The sequence below is a fragment of the Carassius gibelio genome, chromosome B25, assembly GCF_023724105.1.
Source record: "Carassius gibelio isolate Cgi1373 ecotype wild population from Czech Republic chromosome B25, carGib1.2-hapl.c, whole genome shotgun sequence".
Taxonomy (NCBI): Eukaryota; Metazoa; Chordata; class Actinopteri; order Cypriniformes; family Cyprinidae; genus Carassius; species Carassius gibelio.
Genome location: NC_068420.1, coordinates 14511469 through 14534176, shown reverse-complemented (window position 1 = coordinate 14534176; position 22708 = coordinate 14511469). Strand labels below are relative to the sequence as shown.

The 22708-nt window shown below is 36.4% G+C and overlaps 2 protein-coding genes across 2 annotated transcripts; both read right to left on the bottom strand.

Annotated features, from left to right (window-relative positions):
- Window positions 1-343: 343 nt before the first annotated feature.
- Window positions 344-3555, bottom strand: hyal6 (hyaluronoglucosaminidase 6). Its single transcript, XM_052598210.1, is given in 4 exon segments — window positions 344-806; window positions 808-1184; window positions 1187-1259; window positions 1342-3555. Coding segments are annotated over 4 exon segments (834 nt in total). The 5' UTR covers window positions 1417-3555; the 3' UTR covers window positions 344-497.
- Window positions 3556-11811: 8256 nt separating this feature from the next.
- LOC128014700 (uncharacterized) lies at window positions 11812-19656 on the bottom strand. The gene is made up of 16 exons (XM_052598405.1): window positions 19348-19656; window positions 18872-19000; window positions 18577-18699; window positions 18253-18405; window positions 17980-18159; window positions 17724-17901; window positions 15809-15925; window positions 15461-15646; window positions 15233-15370; window positions 14788-14919; window positions 14288-14686; window positions 13942-14157; window positions 13706-13849; window positions 13132-13434; window positions 12898-13038; window positions 11812-12602 (listed from the first exon to the last, which is right to left on the bottom strand). The coding sequence occupies exons 1-16, from the start codon at window positions 19546-19548 to the stop codon at window positions 12502-12504; spliced, it is 2841 nt and encodes a 946-aa protein (XP_052454365.1). The 5' UTR covers window positions 19549-19656; the 3' UTR covers window positions 11812-12501.
- Window positions 19657-22708: the final 3052 nt, after the last annotated feature.

Below are 22708 nucleotides of genomic sequence, written 5' to 3'. Positions count from 1 at the left end.
GAGAGAGGACCAGGCCTGGGACATTATTTTATGTTTGCTTTTTATTTTGTGCGCACCAGTCGTCCGTGAGGGGCTGGTGCACTGTTTTGTGTTTATTTTTGAATTATTAAAATGTTTTGATTGTGCGCCGGTTCCCGCCTCCTTCTTCCCGATGATTACAAAGGTTATATTGTTACAAGCAGTAATTATATTACTGTTCATACCAACACATGACAATATTCTGTTTATTATAGCCAATGGTGTGCATTTTGGGACGGGGCTACCTGTTTAACCGACCAATGGCAAGGTGTTTGGAGAAACCGGTTTGAAAACGGTCATTGTTTTTGCTATTCTGTTCGTTGGCAGCAGTTTAACTTTTTAAATTATAGAAGGGCGTAAAAAAAGGAAATTACAAGAAATCAAGTTTTGGTTTATTAGAGCCAATTCTTCAACTCCTATACCACAGTTAAAATGTAATTATTAAAATGTAACCCTATATTTAAATATTTGTTGTCCTATCACTTCTGACAACAAATGCAATACATAGAAGGGACTGAATAGACAAAAACGGGCAGCGTATAGTAATTCCTAGCAATCGAGGCAATCCTCATGGCCTCCTTGACATGGTAGTGCACAAATTTAACAGTATTAGCTGAAGACTTGAGCTCATAGTCGAGATAGATGGGAGGATAGAGAGGCGTACTCTCCTTCTGAAGCCACATCAGGTGATCATTGCACACATGCTCTATATTAGGAAACTCTCCAGTGTAACGTAAAAGAAACTGCTTGTAGCCATACTTGTAACAGTCAGGAAACAGATAAAACCCCCCAAAGCCCATGCGGCTTTCGACTCTCAGCCAGATCCAGTATTGAGTTCATGAGTACTTCTCCGGCTCTCTCAAAGAGCTCCTATGCTTCATTTCCCACCTTGCTTTGTGGCCAACCAGGATGCAGTTTCCTTACAAGCTCTTTGGATTTCTTCTGGTAGATGTCCTTCGAGCCCCAATTGTGAACCCTCTGTGGTCACCAGTTTTCCCAGTTGATGACACCAAGCCTATGAAAGTCCTTGAAGGGTATGAGCTTGTCGAAGTCAGCTCAAGCTTTGCTGAGGTGCTTGCTCAGGCTTTGGTTCTGAGGAAGGCCACCCCTGATGGGAATCCATGAGCTGGTGTAGTAAGGATAGTATCCCCGGTGATTGTAGTAAAGATGGTCATGTTGGGGCCGCTCAAGGTTTCGTCGTTGTTTCCAACGATGTTGAAGACACCAAGGTCCAAATCCACCTTGATAAAGAGACAGAAGAGATGTTATTCTCATCATTTGGACCACACATAACATTTGCTAGATTATTGACACATGTTGAACCTTGAATCGAAGACGGCAGGATTCACTAGGCGCATTCCACACCACCACAAATGGACGATGGGAAAACAAAGGCATTCAGACCTGGTTCAGCTGATCCGCCCAAGCCACCAGTGATCCACACTCTGCCCCTGCCAGAAAGCCGATCAGTGCAATCGCCCGAATGCCCTCGTAGATCAGTCAACCCACATGCCACAACCTAGAGAGAAACAAAATATGAAAAAATGAATACATCATGAGGGTCATTTGGCAAGGATAATCAAAGACGTGGTTGAGTGATAGACAAATGAGGGTCATTGAGCCGTGGTGCTCTAGATTCCACAGCACAATGATCCTCTGTACTGCACCCAAGTAACTGTCCCCTCATTTTAATGCTCATTCATGTAATTCATTACTTGATTAGGGGACTGTCATCTATCAGAACTGGGGATTTTGTATTATTTACTATTTACTAGTATTTATTCATATTTTTAATTAGCTTTTATTTAAATTGTCAGTTTATGTTTAGATTTTTAGTAAAAAATGTATGTGCTTTTGTCATCATCATTATTATTATTATTATTATTATTATTATTATACTTTTTATATTTACTGTAGAGGTAATTTAATCAAATTTTAGGTTCCAAACTTATTGAGGTTGTCAACATTTTATTTATATATACGGTTTAATTTATGTATTTATTTTTTGTAATAATGTATTTCAGATATCAAGAACTATTTTAATAATTTTAGTTAACAACAGCAACACCGTCTAATAATATATAATATTATATGTTTTAATGGCAATGTATAACATTTAAAACATACTGTACAATAAAACATTTGAAAATCTTTTACTAAAATAAAATGTAAATAGTCATTCTAGAAGAAATAATTACCCCTCTACATTTGTGTTGCTTGTATTGCCCTTTTGGCAGAAATAACTTTGGTAACACGTTATTTTAGGGTTTCTTGGTTACACACGTGTACACATACTTACTATTGTAATAACAATAAATTATGCATAATTACATGCAAGAAACCCTAACCATATAGTAAGTGCATGTAGTTAATTAATATTACTCATTACTTAAATGTATAATAATTATATTGTAACAAGGACACAAACTAAAGTGTAACCAAAACTTTTAAGTATATGATTCTTGTACCATTCTTTTACATCTCGTACCAATTTTTCCCCATTTCTCCATGCAGAGTTACAATATATTGATATACACTCATAATTGCATGAAAATTACTGTAAAGATTTGCTCAAAGGAGCAGTTTTACCCAACTTTGTTGACAATATTTAGATTTATAGGGCCTATATAGACCCTTAAATAGAGCCTTGGATGTTTGGAAACTGTTTTATAATTTTGGTTTGGATAACATGGGAAATCACAATAAATGACAAGTCATAAAGTTTTCATATCACTACTTCAATAATTTACAGCCATTTTGGTATTCTTAATCTTATTTTCCCTCCTCTCTTGATTTGACATTTGAAAATGTCATGTGTATCACATTAAAATTCCTTACTAATCTCCGTCAAATTCCTCTCACGGTTACAAGTGTGATTGTGTACACTCAGGGGGCCTCGTAAATGAAAGCAGTCCTCAACGTGCCTGTTTCGGCCTATTTATTTTTCAAATAATTGTTTAGATCAAGTTATGTTCACAGAGAAAATCAAGACAAAGAAAACAATCATATCAATTCACCATCTGAAGGGTTTCTTCTTCTCAGATACTTTTTAATGGATAACATCTCTTCCTCGTGGGTTTGTGGGAGTCTTGTTAGATAAAATAAAAGAGATGATGTAGCTTATGTGGAAGATCTGCATTTCCTCTTCCAGTGAGATGGTAGTGAAACTTGTCCATTTTAACCAAGAGCAACAACGTGGTGAAGTCACCAAGTCTTTTCCTAAACCACAACCAACTACAGTGCCTGACCACAAAAAAGACCCCCCCAAAACCCGTCTGAGACATACTGGCACTGCTTTCTCCTCAGACAGACAGTGCTCAAGGGACATGAGAACCAACTGCCTTTTCTTTCTCTTCTTTACAAAATGGACTGATTGAGTCCAGATGGCAATGGAGCTGCACATCATGTTGCAGCATTGAACTTGTTTGCCTTTTTATTCATTTAAACTGGAAAGAAAGTTTATAGGGTTTTGAAAAATGTGGGGGGAAAATGATATATAAGTTTTGTGCTTTATCCATTTTTTAATGCATTCTGAAATTATCCAACAACTGAAACCGATTTATGCCTCCAGAGTAAAATAACAAAAAGCAATGTAATTCCTCTTAACTTGACTCTTGACTCTTATCAAAACATTTTGAATGCTTCTCGTGTAGCTTTATATCACAAAATTTGACCCAAAATCACTACTTTATTTCTCGCAATTGCAATTTTATGCACTATACTGTAACTTTATATCTCACAATGTAACTTATATATATATATATTTGTAACTTATAAATCACTTTTAACTTTCACAATGTTCACTGCTTTTTTTTCACAGTTGTAATATTAAAACTCCTGTTATATTTGAATATATATTTAACTTCATCTCATAATTATAAAAATAAAACTAAAAATCACATTTCCCAAAATGACTGTCAAGTTCTTGTCATACCTGTATTTAATAATTGCTACTTCATTTTTCACAACTGCAGAAACATACCTCTCAACTGTAACTTTATAACTTGCAATGTAACTTTGCCTTAAAATTTGAATGGTGAATTTATTGGCCAAAAATTGACTTTATGGGCCCTATTTTAACGATCTGAAACACAAGTATCAAAGCGCGAAGCGCAAGTAACTTTGTGGGCGGGTCTCGGCGCTGTTGCTATTTTCCCGGCAGGATAAATGGCTCTTGCGCCCGGCGCAAATCTAAAATGGGTTGGTCTGAAGTAGCTTCATTATTCATAGGTGTGGTTTGGGCGTAACGTGAAATAAACCAATCAGAGCGTCATCCAACATTCCCTTTAAAAGCAGGTGCGCAAGTTCCATTATGGATTGCTATTATTATGGCGTATTTACCAGGCGCACGCCAGGAGCGGTTCATAGCCAAGGAGACTGATGTTCTTGCAAGAGCAATGAAAGACAGAGAAGTTGTGTTGTATGGGGATGGGAGAAACCCACCCAAAATAGCATCGTTTAAACAGGTGTGGGGGGAAATAGCCACAATTGTTTCATGGATTTTTTTCTTTCCTGGTTCTTGACGGACAAACAAATTTGTCAGATGTCCTTATATACATATATGACCTCAAACAGGTCTGATCCTTAATTACTACAATTAGCCTGAATAATTTGTAAGCTAGATTTATGCCTATTTTTACACATCTTCGCGGCACACCACAATGATTTCCGTCATCTCATGTGTTAATATTTTTTTTAAGTGTAACAATTTATGATTTGCAAAAATAACTGTTGCATCTGTGTAGATTACATGAGCAAAGTGTATGCGCGTTGTGCACGCTATACATTATGGTCAAGCATGCGCCCTTAAAATAGCATAATGAACAACGCGCAACGCGCCACTGACTTTAGACTAGGTTTTTTCTGGTCAGTGGCGCAATTGTTTAATGGAACAGCAAAATAGCACCAGGGATTGTTTGCGCCGGAACACGCCTCCTTTTTTGCGCTGAACCGCCCAGGGAGCGCAAGTTCATTCACTAGTTTAGCGACGTGCTTCTGTGGAGGGAAAAGCGCGCTTTGCGCGGGTGCAAAATAGGAATGACACATGCGTCGGTGTACAAAGTCAATTGCGCTGGGTGCAAGATAGGGCCCTATATTTAAAAATGTTTAGATTTGAGATTTTATAGCTCATAATAATATATTTTTTTAAATCAGTTAACCTCCCAAACATAACATGAATCTTGAAATGTAACTTCATTTCACATTTATGATTTTGTTTCAGATAATTCTGATATTACACAGTTTTTTTTTACTTTATATCTCACAATTTTTACATCTTGTAATAACTATTTCTCATAAACACTTTATTTTCAGCAGTTGCAATATTAAACCTCCGAAAGTTTACTTTATATCTCACAATTGTATTTTTGTCTTATAATTATTTTATATACCACAAAGTGGCTTTATAGCTCAAATTTTAAATGTTTCTCATAATTGTGCCTTTATATCTCAAAATCTGACTTGTCTCATAATCGCACAATTGTTTCTTTATTTCTCAATTGCTATATTATACCTGCAAACTTGTATATTAAAATGTAATTTTATGTCTCACAGTTATTATTGTGACTTTATATCTCACAACTGGACTATAAATCTCAGAAATCTCACAACTTCAACCCTTCTTTACAATAGTGATTTTATTTCTCACAACTGAGACTTTATTTGTCACATTGTGACTTAATATGTGGCACAATGTGTGTTTCTTATAACTACTTTTATTACTCCAAAGCATTCCAAAGTAACCCTTTTCAGTATGAACAGTGCATGCAAAACCTCTTCTCCCTCATACTCTATGATCAAACCAGAACATTTACTTCATATTGTAACCAGCATGCAGCTGGAATAAATACAGTGGTCAGCTGCAATCAGAAGGCCTCATGCTGCAAACCTCCGAATCTTGTGTTCCCTAACTTGAAAAGTAATCTGGAAAAAATACATGTAGACCCAGGCCTCTGCTAAACCTATAAGCTTAGAAACATCAAGCTGCATCTGATAATTGGGAAAAGACTGTTACTGCATTGAGATTTTCCAAGATTATTCTCGTAAAGTTTGCAACCGAATAGTCTTGACAGTAACAAACCCTGGCGTTCCTCTAAACATCAGCTTTTGCGTGAAATGCAGTGTTTAAATGTCACAATACTTTCCAAAACATTTTACAATGGCCTGTGTGGCCTATGAATTTGATATTTCAGAGCCTGTTTGGTGCTGGCACTGGCGTGGTTGATGTGGAATTTGTTACATGGAGGTAAGAATGCCGTTTCGACTGTCTTGCTTTGCAAGGAACAGAAGAAGTGAGTCAGCAATCAGTATTTTACCTGCTGCAGTCTGTATATGGAAATATATGCTTTTATAACTGCTGTTGGTCCAATATACCTTATGAAAAAAGGGCTAATAGGCCAAGTCCAACATCAACATCTTCAAGCAAGGTATAATCTAAATTTGGCATTACTTATTATTTCTTTATTTATTGCAATTATAACTATAACTTTATATCTTGCCATTCACATTTGTGAATTTGTTTCTCATAGTTGTGATTTCATGTCCCACAATGTAACTTATCTCAAAATTTGACTTACTGTATCTGATAATGACTATATTGCAGTTTTAAACCTCCTAACTGTAACTTTATATCTTGCAATGTATCTTTATATTTAACTATTCTGAAATTATCATAATTGTTATTTTATATCTCAAAATTTGACTTCTCATAATGACTATCTCTTTATTTCTCACAATTATAATACCTCAGAACATCTCATGTTACCAATGTAACCATGGTTCCCAGAGTAGGGAACGAGACACTGCGTCCTCAAGGGGTAGCTATGAGGAACATCTCGTCATGACCGGTGTCTGAAGCATACATTGAAAAAACACCAACGAGTTGGCTGGCAACAGCCTCTGACGTCACTACCGGCGCGACTATAAACAGGCACCGGGAGAACACGTCATCCTCTTCTTCGTCTTCACTGACTGCTCTGTTTGAAGCATGCATCTGAAAGAACTGGTGAGATAGATCTTTCTCTGTCTATCATGGCGACTACTAGCAAGCATTTAGACAATGTGTGCATCCGTGTCTGCATTATTTGACACCATCTTTGCGTCATTTGTTTGGGTGAAGAGCACGCACACGATCTCGAGGCGGCAATCTGCGTGCATTGTGAGCGTATTTTCTCAATGAAAAAGCTTCGCTCTCGTTCGTCTCTTTTTCCGAGGAAAAAAAGTGAAAAAAAGTCAGCCATCTGCTTCCTGTGGTTCAGGACCTGGCACTGCTGAGGCACGGAGGCGAATGAGCTCCTGAGAATTTCAGATGGATCTGTCTGAATGGTTTAGAGAGGGACTTTTGCCCTCGTAATGGCGGCGGACGAGAGAGAGCCTCGGGAGGATGATGTTATATCTTTAACACTTTCTGATACTGAGGTTAGTGCTCTGCTGGGTTTAAAAAAAGTGGTAAAAAAGTAACATTTTCTCCACAAGACATTGCAAAGAAGTTTATTTTGGACCCTCTCTGTAGCGCACTTGTATCTTTGTGCTGCAGACATGTTCCCATGAGTCATGTCTGAATGACCTGCAAAGTCACATAGATATTTACAGTGCTTTATGTGCTTTGTCCGGAAAAAGTACGTGAGTGAGAGTTTATGTGCTGTCGCTCTACGGTTGGACGGTTCCCATGAAGCAGGTTGTCCTCACAATGAATACACTGGTGTTGCTGAGGGAAGCAGCTACTGAAAGCTTCTCGATTTCGTCCTCCAAGAACATGTCTCTAGTCCAGTCCTAATTAGGAGGAACCTGCTCTACACATACACTCTTTACCACCCAAAAGCTCTTTTCACTTGCTTTGAAAATTTTATTATTTCCGGTCTGTTTCCATGAGTTTTAATGGCTATTTATTGCACAAAAAATAAGTATCAGATTTAATTTCTGCTTTGTGGCTTTATTCTGTTCACTGAATTTTGAAAACTTCCTTGAAAACTTGATAAAGACAGATTCTTGTCTTTGATTTGGATAAGCACTTCACGCTAACCTCTGGAGTCTGTTTTCAAAGAGGAGATTTTCCTCAGCAGCTGCTGGTTCCAGCACTGCTCAGAACATCCAGTGTAATTATCTTGTCTTTGTATTGAATATCCAGCTGAGGCGTTTTGTTTTGTTGTGCTATATGTGTTCAGAGATATCACACTTATCAGGGTTTCCTCTGTGGTTGTTGAGTGGCATTGGTATTGGTGCACTCTTGCTTGGTTAATTGAATTGGCTCCTCCTCATCAAGCTCCCAGATTATCATTCCAAAGCAGTCTGTGGTGCTCCAGGACTACAATAATTCTGAGAGATTTGTGGCATTATTGTAATTAAATGGTTTGGCTTTTGGTGTTTTTGGACTTATGTTCGTTTATAAGGCCTGATTATATGGTTCAATGATGTATAAGAGTGTCAATTTTAAAGAAAGTGGGAAAAAATCTAGTTTGAAAGATGTCAAGTTGTTTGAAATGTAGTCTTTGTATAAAAAAGAAATATAATGAATTGTTAATTTATAGACATAAAAGGTTTTGGGGAAGTGCACAATGGCACCACACAAAATGTTACAATCTGAATTAACCTTGTCTTGGAATAAAGAAAATCTAAGAGTTTTATTGACCCTGCGGTTTTATGCATGTGTCTGCATGTTGATAGCCTATTGTAGTTAACTAATACTAAAACCATTTAACAAATATTTTAGCTAGTTGCCAGGTTTCTCATTTTCAGTTAGTTTAATTTAATGTTTAAAAATAACTCAAACTGAAATAATAATAAAAAGAAACTATAAAGACATTTAATGAAAAACTAATAAAATGACAAAAATACTCAAACTTTCAAATTAAAACAGAAATGTAAAGTATAAAAAATAAAAAATAATACTAAAAAATATTGAAAATATATTTTCTCAGTGATACTACAAGAACACTGGCACATTGGCAGACAAATGATTTTCAAATGTTAATAAGCAGCAAATCACTTTTGTTAGTTTGTTTAATAAATATATTTATATATATAACATTATGACAAATAACCTTATTCTTAATAAGAAACCATTGTTTAATGTTTTTAATTAGGCTTTTTCTGTAATATATCAGAACAGCTGTACCACCTGACATTTCTGAAATCATGCCTCCCCCAAAAATTATTTAAAAAAATAATAATATTTTTTTACATGATCATCATACATTTGTAAAAATAAGGGTTCTTAAAATCATGCTTTTCACAGTGATGCTAGAAAATAACTAATTTTTTTTCATTCCTCAAACAGGCTTTTAAAAAAAAAGTTCTTAAAATATAATTTTTTCTTAGTCTGAAGAACAAAGCAGGACAGCTCTAAGGAGAGTCCTAATTGTTTCACACTTCTTCCATTAAGGGTAACAGAGACTGCATGCTTCTGTGACCCTTCAATAAAGCAGAATTTTTTTCTGAACCCTTCCAGTGGTTTGATGCAAACCTGTTTCTGAGCTCTACAGGCAGTTATTTTGACCCTCATGCTTTGTCTTTGCTCTGATATGCATTATTATCTGTTAGACCTTTTATTAAGACATGTTTGCCTTTCCAAATCATGCCCATTCAAGGGAATTTGCCACAGGTTAACTTCACTCAAAGCGTAGTACCATCTACAAGCAAAATGAATACTCCTGGGCTAAATTTCAACTGTTCCAGATGAATACTTATGCAATATATGAATACTTATGCAATGGAATAATTTTTAGATTTTAAATACATTTGCAAAGATGTTAAAAAACAGTTTTCTTTTTTTTTTTGCTTTACCATTATATGGTGTATGGAGTGCAGATTGATGTGGAAAAAAAGTGATTTAAAGCAGTTTAAAATAAAGCAAGAACATAACAAAACGTGCAAAAAATGAATACTTTTGCAAGGCACACACACACACACACACACACACACACACACACACACACACACACATATATATATATATATATATATATATATATATATATATATATATATATATAAAACATCCAGACCCCCCCCCCCCCCCCCAAAAAAAAAAGCGCCTCATATCATTCGTCTAGCCTATAGGCGTCTGTCCTATAAAAGCATGATGTACTGAGAATATGCTGAGCACAGCACCGAGAAAAACACTTGATATTCGTTCTTGTATTTAAACAGTTGTGAAAACACAGTCGTCCTTCTTCCAGTAATGCAATCTGATTGGTGTTCTGGAGAGTAAATCCACTGCAGTAGACAGTTTCTGTAATGTCAGGTGGATTAACGGTTCAGACACAAACGTTTAGACTACATGACAGGTTGAGAGCCCGTATCTCTGGCACTTACACAGGACCACCTGCCAGTTTCTTCCTTTCTTCATTTCACACTTTAAAACACATACCCATTTCATTTCAAAGGACTTGTTTTGGCATTTCTGAATGTTCAGTGTTGCATTCCTGTCTGTATTTATGTGACTTTGTTACCCACACTGGAGGAAGTCCCCCTTTTCTGCTTGCAAAACATGAAAATGGCATACTTCAACAGTATTTGGACACCACAGACAGATCAAGGACTATGATTAGTTTGCATATTCTTATATAACAGTAGCAGGGGGAGAGCTGCGCTCAGTCAGCAAAGCACAAATACCGTTTGAGGAGGTGTACGGTTACCATAGTATATCCGTAGTCTTACTGTGCATTTAAGAGCTGTGCAGGGAATATATACGTTTGGCCTAGACAATATCCTCCAGGTTTGGCTCCAGTCGTGAGCTTGGCCTTCCTCCCGAAGTCTTCGGCCCACCCTGATAGTTTGGAGGTCTGTTCCACAGCTTTATGTCTTGGAAGGGGCAAAAATTGTGATGGCAGAAGATCAGAGATTAATAAAAATAACATGTTTCAGTACATTACTTGATAGAATACAGGAGATTTAAAGGGATAGACCACAAAAAAGAAGCTATTTCATCATATGTTTGATTTCTTTTGTAGAACACAAAATGAGATATTTAGTAGAATGTGCACGATGCTCAACTGACCCTTTTTGACAGGCAATCTGACCAATCATAACATCAAATGCGCCATTTTGTCCGACGAACAAACCAGGCAAGAGAGAGTAGATTAATGCCCATGGACTCGAACTTGAAAAACTGTGTGTATTGATGTGTGTCCGCTGCTGAAATGTTCATTCATGTTTATTTCATGCTATAAGAGTAAGAGTTGAATGGTTCACATGCCATTTGAAAAACACATTAAAATATATTTGTTTGAATAAAAAAAAAGACATCTTTGAAAGCTGAGATTTAGTTTCATACCAAAAGTAACCTGCTCGGTCTTGTCTGTCGACGTGTTATCAGTGTCCTCTAAAACTGATCATATAAAATAAAATTAACAGTCATCTACAGTAAACACTGATTCAGAGTATCAAAACTAATTGCATATAATAATTCTTAAATAGCACTGGAAATACACGGGCCTAGAAATGTGATATTCAGTATTATTTTTACTTTTATAATTATTTTGGGTGTGAAGAACATCCTGACCCAGAGTAGCTTTAACATCCTGCTGGAATAAAACCTTCACTCTCCATCAGTACAGCATCATTCAGACTGTAGCACTTCTTTGACATCTTGTGGTCAGGTCATTAAACAACACTTTATATTTTGTCAAAAAAGCAAGTTTAGGCGTTTCATTACACTTAAAACTGTCTGGGCCGGTGCATTGGTGCAAAACTGGCCACAATTCAACACCCGGTTCATGTCACTACTGGGTTTTTGCTGTTTATTGTGAATTATTACCTTACCATTTAAAAGAAAATGTGGACATGAAATACTGATTCGAATAATAGTTTATTTTATTTGCAGAGATGTATACCTCAGTTATACAGTGTAGTACCGGACAGCAGACATTATTTAGAAACACACATGAATATTACAAACGCACCGATTTAAATCAAGTATTCCAAAGAGCAACTGTAATACATAAAAATCAATAATGCTTTTTATATCCTCACTGTAGCGGTTTGTAAACATTTGTAAACAGGTTTCAAATTGCACAATCAACCATTCAAGGGCAATATTGATCTAAACGTATAATGATTATACAACTGTTAATAATGTTAGCTCATCTCACAACGAAGCCCTGAAACTGAATCGCAATTCAGTTTGAAGGAATTTCAATATCAGTGGCTTTTGGAGAATGAACGAAGCTTCAGGTTTTTCATTCAACTATTATATTCCATTGATTCGTAATTTTCTTCTGATGTTAAAAGTGTTTAGTTGGTATACCTCTGGTGTGTATATATATATATAAAATCTTTATTAAACATATACAGTAGTTTCATTTAATGTCATGGCCATTGGTTTAAATTCCAGGGACATTTTAAATTTAATAAATAAATAAATGTACATTTAGGAATGTAAATCTATATTTTTATTGAGACAAAACAAAACAACAACACCTTATAATGGATACAACTGCACGCCAGGTTTGACCATCTCCACCAGGACGAGTCAATTTTTCTCAGCTAAAATAAATGTGAACTGTTTTTGTCGTCCAGAAACCTAAACCTGAGCTTGAGCTCCTGAAGCAGCTTCGACTTTGCAGCTTCCCAGCTGTCTTCCCATCCTAGAAATCAAACAACCAACAGTAATATTTAATATTACACACAAATATTTCCACCTTTACAGAAGAGCCGTTTACTCTGATTATTATAAATTGTTTTTGAATTATACTGCCATTATAAAAGTCTGGTGTCAGTAATTTTTTTTTTTAAGTTATGATTTATCTTTTGCAAGACTTGCAGAAACATTCCAAAATCTCACTGACCCCAAACCTTTGAACAGTACAATGCATTATTCCTACATGTATTTATAAATAACATTAAATCTTTATGATGTTGTGTGTGTGTGTGTGAGCTCACCGGGACTGCAGCAGGTTAACGGAGCAGAGAAAGTAGCCTTTGCTCCAAGCGCCTCTTCGGTGTCCTCAAACACTGGCTGTTGCAGATTCTGCTTTATGAACCACTCGTCTACAGAGTTCCTCAAAGACGCGCTGTCTGCTTCTGTAAGAGGTTCAGAATGACAATCATTAAATGCTCGTTTTCTAATAATGGACATTAAGGAAGACGAACTGGTTGGTGTTCAGTGGCTCTGACCTGTCTTTACCCCCAGCAGACCCAGTATGCGTCCACTGAGATGTTTTTTAGCTGCTCTCTTCGTGCTTTGACAGGTGCACTTCAGCGTGTAGTCACAGAAAGACAGCTGGACAGAAGCCCGTGTCTCAGACTTCAGGTCAATGACGGGCTCTCTCTGACCGGCCCTGTTCAGCATGAGGCTCAGCTGATTCTGAACATCTTCAGGACCATCAGCTCCAGGGAGGGAAGGATAACCAAAGAGAGGTGACAGTAGATGTAAGGCTTTCAGGAGAGCACTTAACTTGGCTTCATCCTCTGAAGATCCTAAAAAAAGGCCGTATTATATTTGAACACAATGGCATTTCTGCATGCTTTTTGTTACACTTCTGTTCCCAGTTAAAGAATATATTGTTTTGAGAAGCATTATGAAATGAAAACAAATGAATAGGATTTATTTGTTTCGTCCTTTAAACACTACAAATAAATTGGTATTAAAATGTTTTAATGCAATGCATTACATTTACATTTAATGCATCCTTGCTGAATAAAAGTATCCAAATCCCCCTTTTTTTTGTCTTCAGATGCTCATACCAACCTTGTCCGTCAAATTTCACAGCATAAGTTATGTTCTTTAGTGAGCAGTGAAATGGCTTTTCAGATTCTTCAATTTCTTCCTGAGGAAGAGGAAGAGACCTACTAGTAAAGTGCTGCTTCACTAGTGCAATGCACATCTTTTCATCTGGAATTAGAGGTCGAGAAAAAAGCATTAGTTCAGGAAAATACACCGATTGGTATATTTCTATATGAATGCATAAATGCACAAATATATACCTGAGCTAGGATCCAAAATTTCCAACGCACGGCCGAATAACAAATAGGCTTTTCGAGTGGCTTCTCTCTTAGAGTCGTAACCTTGTTGTTTGTTTACACAAATATAGTTTTCCAGGTTGACGGTCGCAGTACATTTGAAATTCGGATCATATTTTATGTTCTCCACGTTCACTTGTGGTGGCTTGAGATTATATACATTAAACAGCTCATTGATTTCTGTAAAATACATAAATAGATGAGACCAGAGTTGCAACAAGTACCTTGAAGTGTCACTTTATTTTATAGCGCTCCCTACTGGTGTTTTTCTGAAATAGCACACCCTCTTTCTTCCTACACGCTCCATTACCTGGACCATCAATCCTGGGCTTTTTCCTCGGTAAGGCTGGAGAGCTGGAGTCTGCAGGGTCCGGCTGCACTTGAACGGGAACAAAGACTGACTTTTGGCCTGATGTGGAGATGCTTTTAGACTCTGAATGAGGTTTCTCTTCGGCCTCACTGATAGAGACTGTAGAAGTTATCAGGTCCGAGCTTATGTCGATGGACATGGGTTCTCCACTGACCTCTGGTTTATCATCGGTGACGTAAACCGGATTTTTTAGACGCAGTGTCTCTAGTCGCTCCTTCAGAACCCCTTTGAAGTTCTTCTCGGCCTCTGATATTGGAGGACAGTTGAGGATCCGGGACAGATGCTGCAGAGCGACTTTAGCTGCCTGTTGCTCCGCCGGTTTCCTCTTGGTAGAGCCATCTAAGAAACGCAAATGTCAGCAAACAATAGCTCGGAAATCCTCACAACGCTTTTCTGAAAGGAAGATCAATTATGTTTAATGTGTGACTTAATGCAGTTACCTTTGTCACAAAAAGTAAAAGGTCCGACAAGTTTGAGCTTGCAGATGGTTGTGCTGTCATCAAAGCCTTCTTCTGGTTTTGGGAAGCCATTAGTGTCGAAATATTCCATCATCACTGACCTGTACGTCTGATCTGTAGAAGCAAGAAAGAAAAACTGGTTTATTGAGCTATTCAGTAAAATCAAATAATACATAACATTTAATTAAAACATGTTATTTGAGTCCTGATGTGTTGAAAGTGGCAATAAAGATGCATTTTAGAAAGCATTCTTGCCCATTAAATGGTTAAAACTGCACATTTATTGCACAAACCTGAAATGGATTTATTACATGCAAACATGTTTGTATGTATTTTACAGTAATTCAATACAATACGTAAATTGTGCTTATTTTATTAAACTAAGCATTATTTTAAGGCTTAAAATTGCTTAATATTTGTACTTTACCTTTTACTGGAGCACTAATGCAAAAGCTTTCCCATAAAAGCTTATAAGCTGCTTCAATCGCTTCTTCCTTTGTAGAGCATCTATCAGACTCGACTTCTCGACTGAGATCCACAGTCACTCTACCAAAGAAAGTGATTCCTGAAATGTCAAAATATAAAATGTCCTGTATCATACGCTTATCTCAGTGCACTTTTAATTCAACAGTGCAAATGATTAGTCATATTTTACCTGAGGAAGACGAAGAGGAGGCCTCAGGGTGCATGACTGAGCTTGACGGTTCATCTGTGCTTTCTTGCCGTGATTTCAGCTGCTGGAGGGCAATGAAAGCGACCTCCTGATGGGCGGCCTTTTTTTCGTTAAACACCCTTTCGCCAATGAACCGTTGTCCATTTACTGTCACTTTACCTCTGTAACCTGTGAGAAGCATGTGAACTTTATGTGATTAACTGTTGAATCAAACCTGAACGAGGGAATATCATACACTTTTCCTGTATGTCTAAACAAATACACGTTCTATTTGTTTCAAAAGCACTTTCATGCCATTTATATTAATCTTACGGAAGATGAATTTGTTACCTTGGGCTTCTTGATCCTCTGTAAAAACAGGAAATTTGTCCTCCGGCCATTTCTTTGCCTGACAATATTCGTAAAGATGGTTTTTGTATCTAAGCGGGTTGCCGGGAAACACTGGATCTGTGGATGAAGAAACACTGGTATGAGACAATCTGAATATAGTTGCACTCGTGTGAACTCAAAATGAATCAAGGGGAGTTAAAATTGTGTAGTCTAGCTTATTAAATTGTTCTCTGTATTAAAAGCATTACAAAAGGCTACTTAAAGGGTCACTCCACCCCAAAATGTTAATTTTTTCATTAATCACTTTACCTCCATGTCGTTCTAAACCCGTAAAAGATTTGTTCATCTTCGGAACACAATTTAAGATATCTTGGATGAAAACCGTGAGTCTTGTGACTGCCAAGTAAGTTACACCGTCAAAGTCCAGAAAAGTATGAAAAGCATAGTCAGAATAGTCCATCTGCCATCAGTGGTTCAATCATAACGTTATGAAGCCACGAGAATACTTTTTGTAAGCGAATAAAACAAAAATAACAACTTTATTCAACAGTTCCTTTGTCAACAGTCTCCTCTGTGTCTCTCCACATCACTCAAACTGCCTTCGCTCTTCTGTGTCAGCCGCGCCACAAGGATGCGCTGTTTTCTTTCAAATTCGCTATTTTTTGTTTTATTTGCGTACAAAAAGTATTCTCGTCACTTCATAACGTTACGCTTGAACCACTGATGACAGATGGAGTATTCTAACGATGCTTTTGATACTTTTCTGGACTTTGACAATTTGTGTAATTTACTTGGCAGTCTGTGGGACAGTCACAAGCATCCTGGTTTTTACCCAAAACATCTTTAATTGTGTATTGAAGATGAGCGAAGCTTTTACGGGTTTGGAACGACATGTAGGTAAGTGTGCATTCACACTGACGCAGTCAAGAGCGTCAAAAATCGCTCTGGCCGCACGACTAACAACGCTGCAGATTAGATTATTCCGATATCGTTACTGCACATCAGCAACTCACAAGGAACATGAACAATCTCAGACACCTTGGACCACGTATCATTTTTATTTTATTTTTTATGTCCCTGTATGCAAACAGACACATCATAGATTATTGCAAGCCCAGCACAGCAATAATCAACCTGTTCTCTGTTTTGCTTGGGAACTAATGTGGTCGGGGCTCACATTAAAAATGAATGACTTCAGGCCACTTTGACACTCTTGGCGATGGCAGTGTGAACAGTAAGTGATTGACAAAATTTTCATTTTGGGGTGGAGTATGCCTTTAAGTGTATTGAAAAACTTTTTAAAAAATTCACTTTTTAAATTTATAACATTAAAAGCTTTACTGTAAAGCATATTTTTAAATTATCATGTTTTAATTGTCATACCTTAAAGAAGTCCACTTAGTTTGAGGTGCTGATATTTTTAATACATTAGAACTTTATAACACTGCAACTTCATTATAACAAATGTCAAATTAAAAATGTATTTAAATATATGGCATACGAGTTAAACACTATTTTGATTGTGTTAACTTAAATACATTTTCATTTACAGGTGCTGGTCATATAATTAAAATATAATTATATGAATTATATGATTATGATTAATTATATGACCAGCACCTGTAATTGCAAAAGACAATTAGGTGTCTGATTCCATGATAGTACATTCAGTTCACACTTAAGTATATTCTTTTAAAGTATAATACATTATATTTATAGTAAGCACTATTTTAAGGAATTGACCTCCTCTTAATTTAATCATAATTTCATGTTTTTCAGTTTGTGATTTTCAAGGGATTCAATGTGTGGTTAAACTTTCTCTGCGAGTTCCCTTTTGAACTACAGAACACGTTAGAAGCTAAATCTAAATATTGCTAACCTAACATAAATACTTAAGGTAGTATTTTTTTCTCACCATGTGTCACTTTCTCCAGTGTGTCCACTCTTCCTGTCAGCTGGCTGATCTGCTCCTCGTGTTGATCTACTTTTTCCTGCATCTCTTTAAGTTTGTCCACTTCAGGACCCAGGTTCTCCAGGAGATCTTTGTTTTGGTCCAGGAAGTCCAGGAGGCTCTTCATGTCCTGAGGTTTCTCCTTAACATGAAGTCATGTTTTAGAACAGACATGATGCAGTTCACACAGTTCAGTGTTGAGTGTTTCTACTGTACTTACATTGGCATTTTCATCTCGGTTCCCCTCCAGGCGTGAGATAAAGTCTTCAATCCTATCTTTCATGGCCTGCTGCTCCCGGTCCAGAACATTCTGCCGGTCTTTCACGGTCTGGAGATCTTCCTGTTGGCCATCAACCTCACACGGGCCTTGATTGAAATTCTTGTCCAAGATGTTGTAAAACTACACAGGAATTCGAAAAACATATACATAACACATTTCTACCAAAGAGCAACATTATCCTAATAATAATAAAAGGAAGCATTTTCCATCCACCCGTGTTATCTCCTTTTCCACGTCTCTCATTTCCGGGACATGAGGTTCAAGCTCCTTGGCCAGCTGCAGGAGTGTTTTGTGATGCTTCTTCATATCCTCATTGCTCACTTTGAAGTCAGGTGAATGCATTACATTGTTCCGTACAGTTATTACCTGAATTGTAGAATAAAAACGCGTGTAAACCGTGTTATCCAGCACAACATGAGAGTGGTCACATGCTAGAACTCGAAACTTTAGAGACACGTGTAAAAGCTCTGAATGATGTAATGTACCTAAATCTATTTTGCAGGGAAATTTAGGTAATTTCCTCCTCGGTGTACTTACGTCTCTCACACGCTGTCCTGGGATGTTCTTGAAATGTTTGCAGAAGTTAATTAAGTTTAGGAGGGCAGAAATATCAAACTGGTCAAACTTGCGATGTTTCGTCTGCCCACGTGGCATATGTGCCTTTCAGAAGAAATATGAGAGACATGCCGTCAACAGTGTAGAAGAATGTAATGCACGTAGATTTCTGTTCACTGAAACCAAACATCTAAATATAACTCTCCCCATACGCAACAGGACGCTTTAACAGACAGACAGCAGCACTCCATGCTTATTAAAGATAAAAGCAACTTACTTTGGCAACTTCCCACTTATCTGTGGGCCATAGATGAGGCTGACAGTTGTCCCAGTACATCCGATTATCATTCCCATTATGATTGGCAGAGATTTCTTTCTTCCAGTATTCACACAACCTGCAGAGATGCTTCAGAAAGAAGAAAAACACAGTTTGAGAGACTCTCCCAGAAACTTTAATTGACATTCTTTTGCACTTTTTGGTGTATTGCCATTTTTCAATTTGTGTTGATACACATTTATATTTAATATGGCAATGGTATTACTATTATTCAAAATTACATTCATTCATTACATTAAATTCAAGATTACACGGTATTTTTATACATTGTCTAAATGTCTTCATTTTACAAATACTGAGTGTAGTCTAATACAAAGGGATCATTTAAAAATATTTTTTTTTATTTAATTTCTTTATTTTATAACTAAAGAAGTCTATTTATATATTGTTTGATTGACGTTACAATTATATTTTACCTTATTTGCACGGTCGCACTTTCGCGCACAGGTCTGTCTATTGAGCTGAGGTTTGTTTCGAAGAGAGTTGTGATAGGTTTCGGTTTCCTTTTCGATGAAGCCCCGAATACGGCTCCTCAGGATGTAAAGACTCTCCGTTGTTTTCAGCCAGTTTTTGTAGTTTTCGTCACTAAAGCGAGTGTAAGATTGTGTGCTGCTCATGATAGCTGATTAAAATCGCAGGGGTCGATCACTCTTTCGTTAAAGCAGAGCTGCGCTGTGATGTGCCTCCATTGTCCTTAGCAGGTCAGCTGACTCCGGGGGTTGCCAGATACTCTAAAAATCAACATCGTGCATTATTAAGGGGGAGTTAATAACGAATTTGTTGATATTCTAATGGTAACCGCAGTAAAATACGTTAGTATTATATATATGTAAAAAAAAAAATTTCTCTCCCATTATTTATGTTTCCAGCGTTAAAATTATATGTCCCAGACCCAGAACTGATCTAAAATTATATTACAAATATTTAATATGAATATTCATTATTACGTTTGTAACCCTAATTATTATCTAAAGAGAGTTACTATTCATTAATCCATTAATTCTTTCTAAAGTTAGTGTTGGCCTACTTGTTTGCAGTTGTGTCAGTGAAAAGACAGTAAATGAAATATGAGACGTGATATTACAAATAAACAAGGAAAAGTCAAGGTAAATGTCACTTGCAAACGAACACAGGAATATGCTTGTATGCAACACTTATCATTGCGAAAAAGGCCCAGCAGAGGTTGTACTTCCTTCGCCAGCTGAGGAAGTTTAACCTGCCACAGGAGCTGCTGAAACAGTTCTACTCCACCATCATTGAATCCATCCTCTGCACTTCAGTAACTGTCTGGTTCAGCTCAGCTTCTAAATCTGACCTCAGAAGACTACAGAGGGTAGTCCGGACTGCTGAGCGAATCATTGGTACAACTCTCCCTTCTATTCAAGAACTGTACTTATCCAGAGTGAGAAAAAGGGCTGTCAAAATCACTCTGGACCCCTCACATCCAGCACACTCCCTCTTTGAACTGTTGCCATCTGGTCGACGCTACAGAGCACTGAGCACTAGAACGACCAGACACAGGACCAGTTTCTTCCCCCAGGCAATCCATCTTATGAACAGCTGATAATAACTGCGAACACACTACACTTTATATTTATATACACATACACTTATTTATCTAACACACATACTTACTATACACTTAAATTTTGCACATAATATACATGTACATACATGACTGCATTTTGTAATATACCTGCCTACAATTGTCAATTTGTATATTGTCATTCACTATCTACTTATTTGTATTTTTTATTCTTTTATTATGTGTTTTATGTTCTGTCGCTGTCATTCTGTTGTACTGCGGAGCTTCTGTCACGAAAACAAATTCCTCGTATGTGTAAACATACCTGGCAATAAAGCTCATTCTGATTCTGATTCTGATTCTGATTTAAGAAAGGAGCGAGAGTTCATAAAGAAACATAAAAGAGCTGTAAGTCCATAGCGCCATCTAGTGGAGATCAGAATGAACTTTTATTGACAGAAATGTGTCTGATAAAAGACGGAATGTTGAAGTTCACAGATATATATATATATATATGTGTGTGTGTGTGTGTGTGTGTGTGTGTGTGTGTGTGTGTACCTACTTAACCATGTTTTGGGGACAAATATGTACACAGAAGACAGCTGAACCTGACAAAATCTCCAAAAACCTCCCTTTGGAGACGTCCTCATTTGTAAAACGGGTATAAAAATAAAGTAAACAAATATAAATATATATTTTTTTAAATTGTAGAAATGCAGAAAGTGTTCTTTAAGAAGATGGTTTAGGGTTGGTGTATAGGGTGATAGAAAATACGGTTTGTACAGTATAAAAACCATTATGCCTATGGAATGAGAACCAGAAGGGCATAGGTGACATGCTGGGTTAAATGGACCCATATACATACACTTATAGGGACAATTTAAAATTTTGTGCTTAATGCGCTTTACTTGTAAGAAAATAGTGCTGAATTCTAACTAAAGATATACTTAAGTATATTTGATTGTGCTAAGATGAAAATATTTCAAGCATACTTCAGGTACACTTGTTATTTAAATACTAATATTATTCAAAGATCATACAATCCTCATCCACAATGACATTAAAACACAGTTTAGGATTAATTTAGAGAAATGTGCACAAGAAGTAGTCCAAATAAAGTTTACATATAATTTGTATATCACTACGTCTTAAAAAACATGTCTGTAAAAATGTTAATAGATTTGAATTAGTATGGAAATAAATGTATTTTAAATATATTACTTTTTTACTATGGGTGTTATCATGGCAGTAAGTTGCTGTTTAGCCACAAGAGAGAGAATGCAGAGAAGGGACAGACACACAGAGAAAAAGGAGATGACTGGGGAAAAGATACAAGAAAATGTTGACAATATTTTTTTAACTTTATTTGGTGTACTACTTGTGCACAATGCAAATTTTATTGATGAGGATTGTATGACCTTTGAATAATATCAATCTTTAAATATAAGATATTTAAAGTGCACCTAAATTACACTTATAGTTTCACTTTAGCACAATCAAATATACTTCAGTATATCTTTAGTCAGACTTCAGCACTACTTTCTTACAATTAAAGTGCATTAAGTACAAAATTAGTTGTTTCAGTTTAGCAAACTTTAAGTATACCAGTTAAGTGATATGTGAATGTAAATGTATTTGTAGTATAGCATGAAATAAATGTATTTCAGATACATTTTTTTATATTTATTTTTTACTAGGAAGGCATCTGTAAAGGCTTTTCAGATTGTTAAGTGGCTGAGATCACTATTTCAGTTAAATTAACCATATTCAATTTAATAATGTGATGTAAGGGCTTTTTATGTGATATTTCATTTGATCACAATTTAGCAAAATATTTCTTTTAAACTCATTAATGTACATTTTGATCACATTGTCAGCAGATGTGCCCATGTTTTTATACACAAATTGGTTAAAACAGTGGTGCCAAAGTATCCTGTCATCCACGTGACATCCATTTTTATCACAGAAGATTGAAATCAGTATACAAAATCAGATCAAGCTATGGAAATTGTTTTGTTTTTGCCCTCCTGTAAAGTTGCTGAAATACCACTTACACTTTTCTGCTTCCCACTTCCCACCTATATATATATATATATATATATATATATATATATATATATATATATATATATATGACAGTTCAGTCATTTTGTATATCTAAGATGCTGTAATCTTCAAAGATAGTGTTCTCTTGTATTCTCATGTGTCTTGGACTGCTAAAGTTCTCCTCGTGTCTCAGTATGTGTTGAACA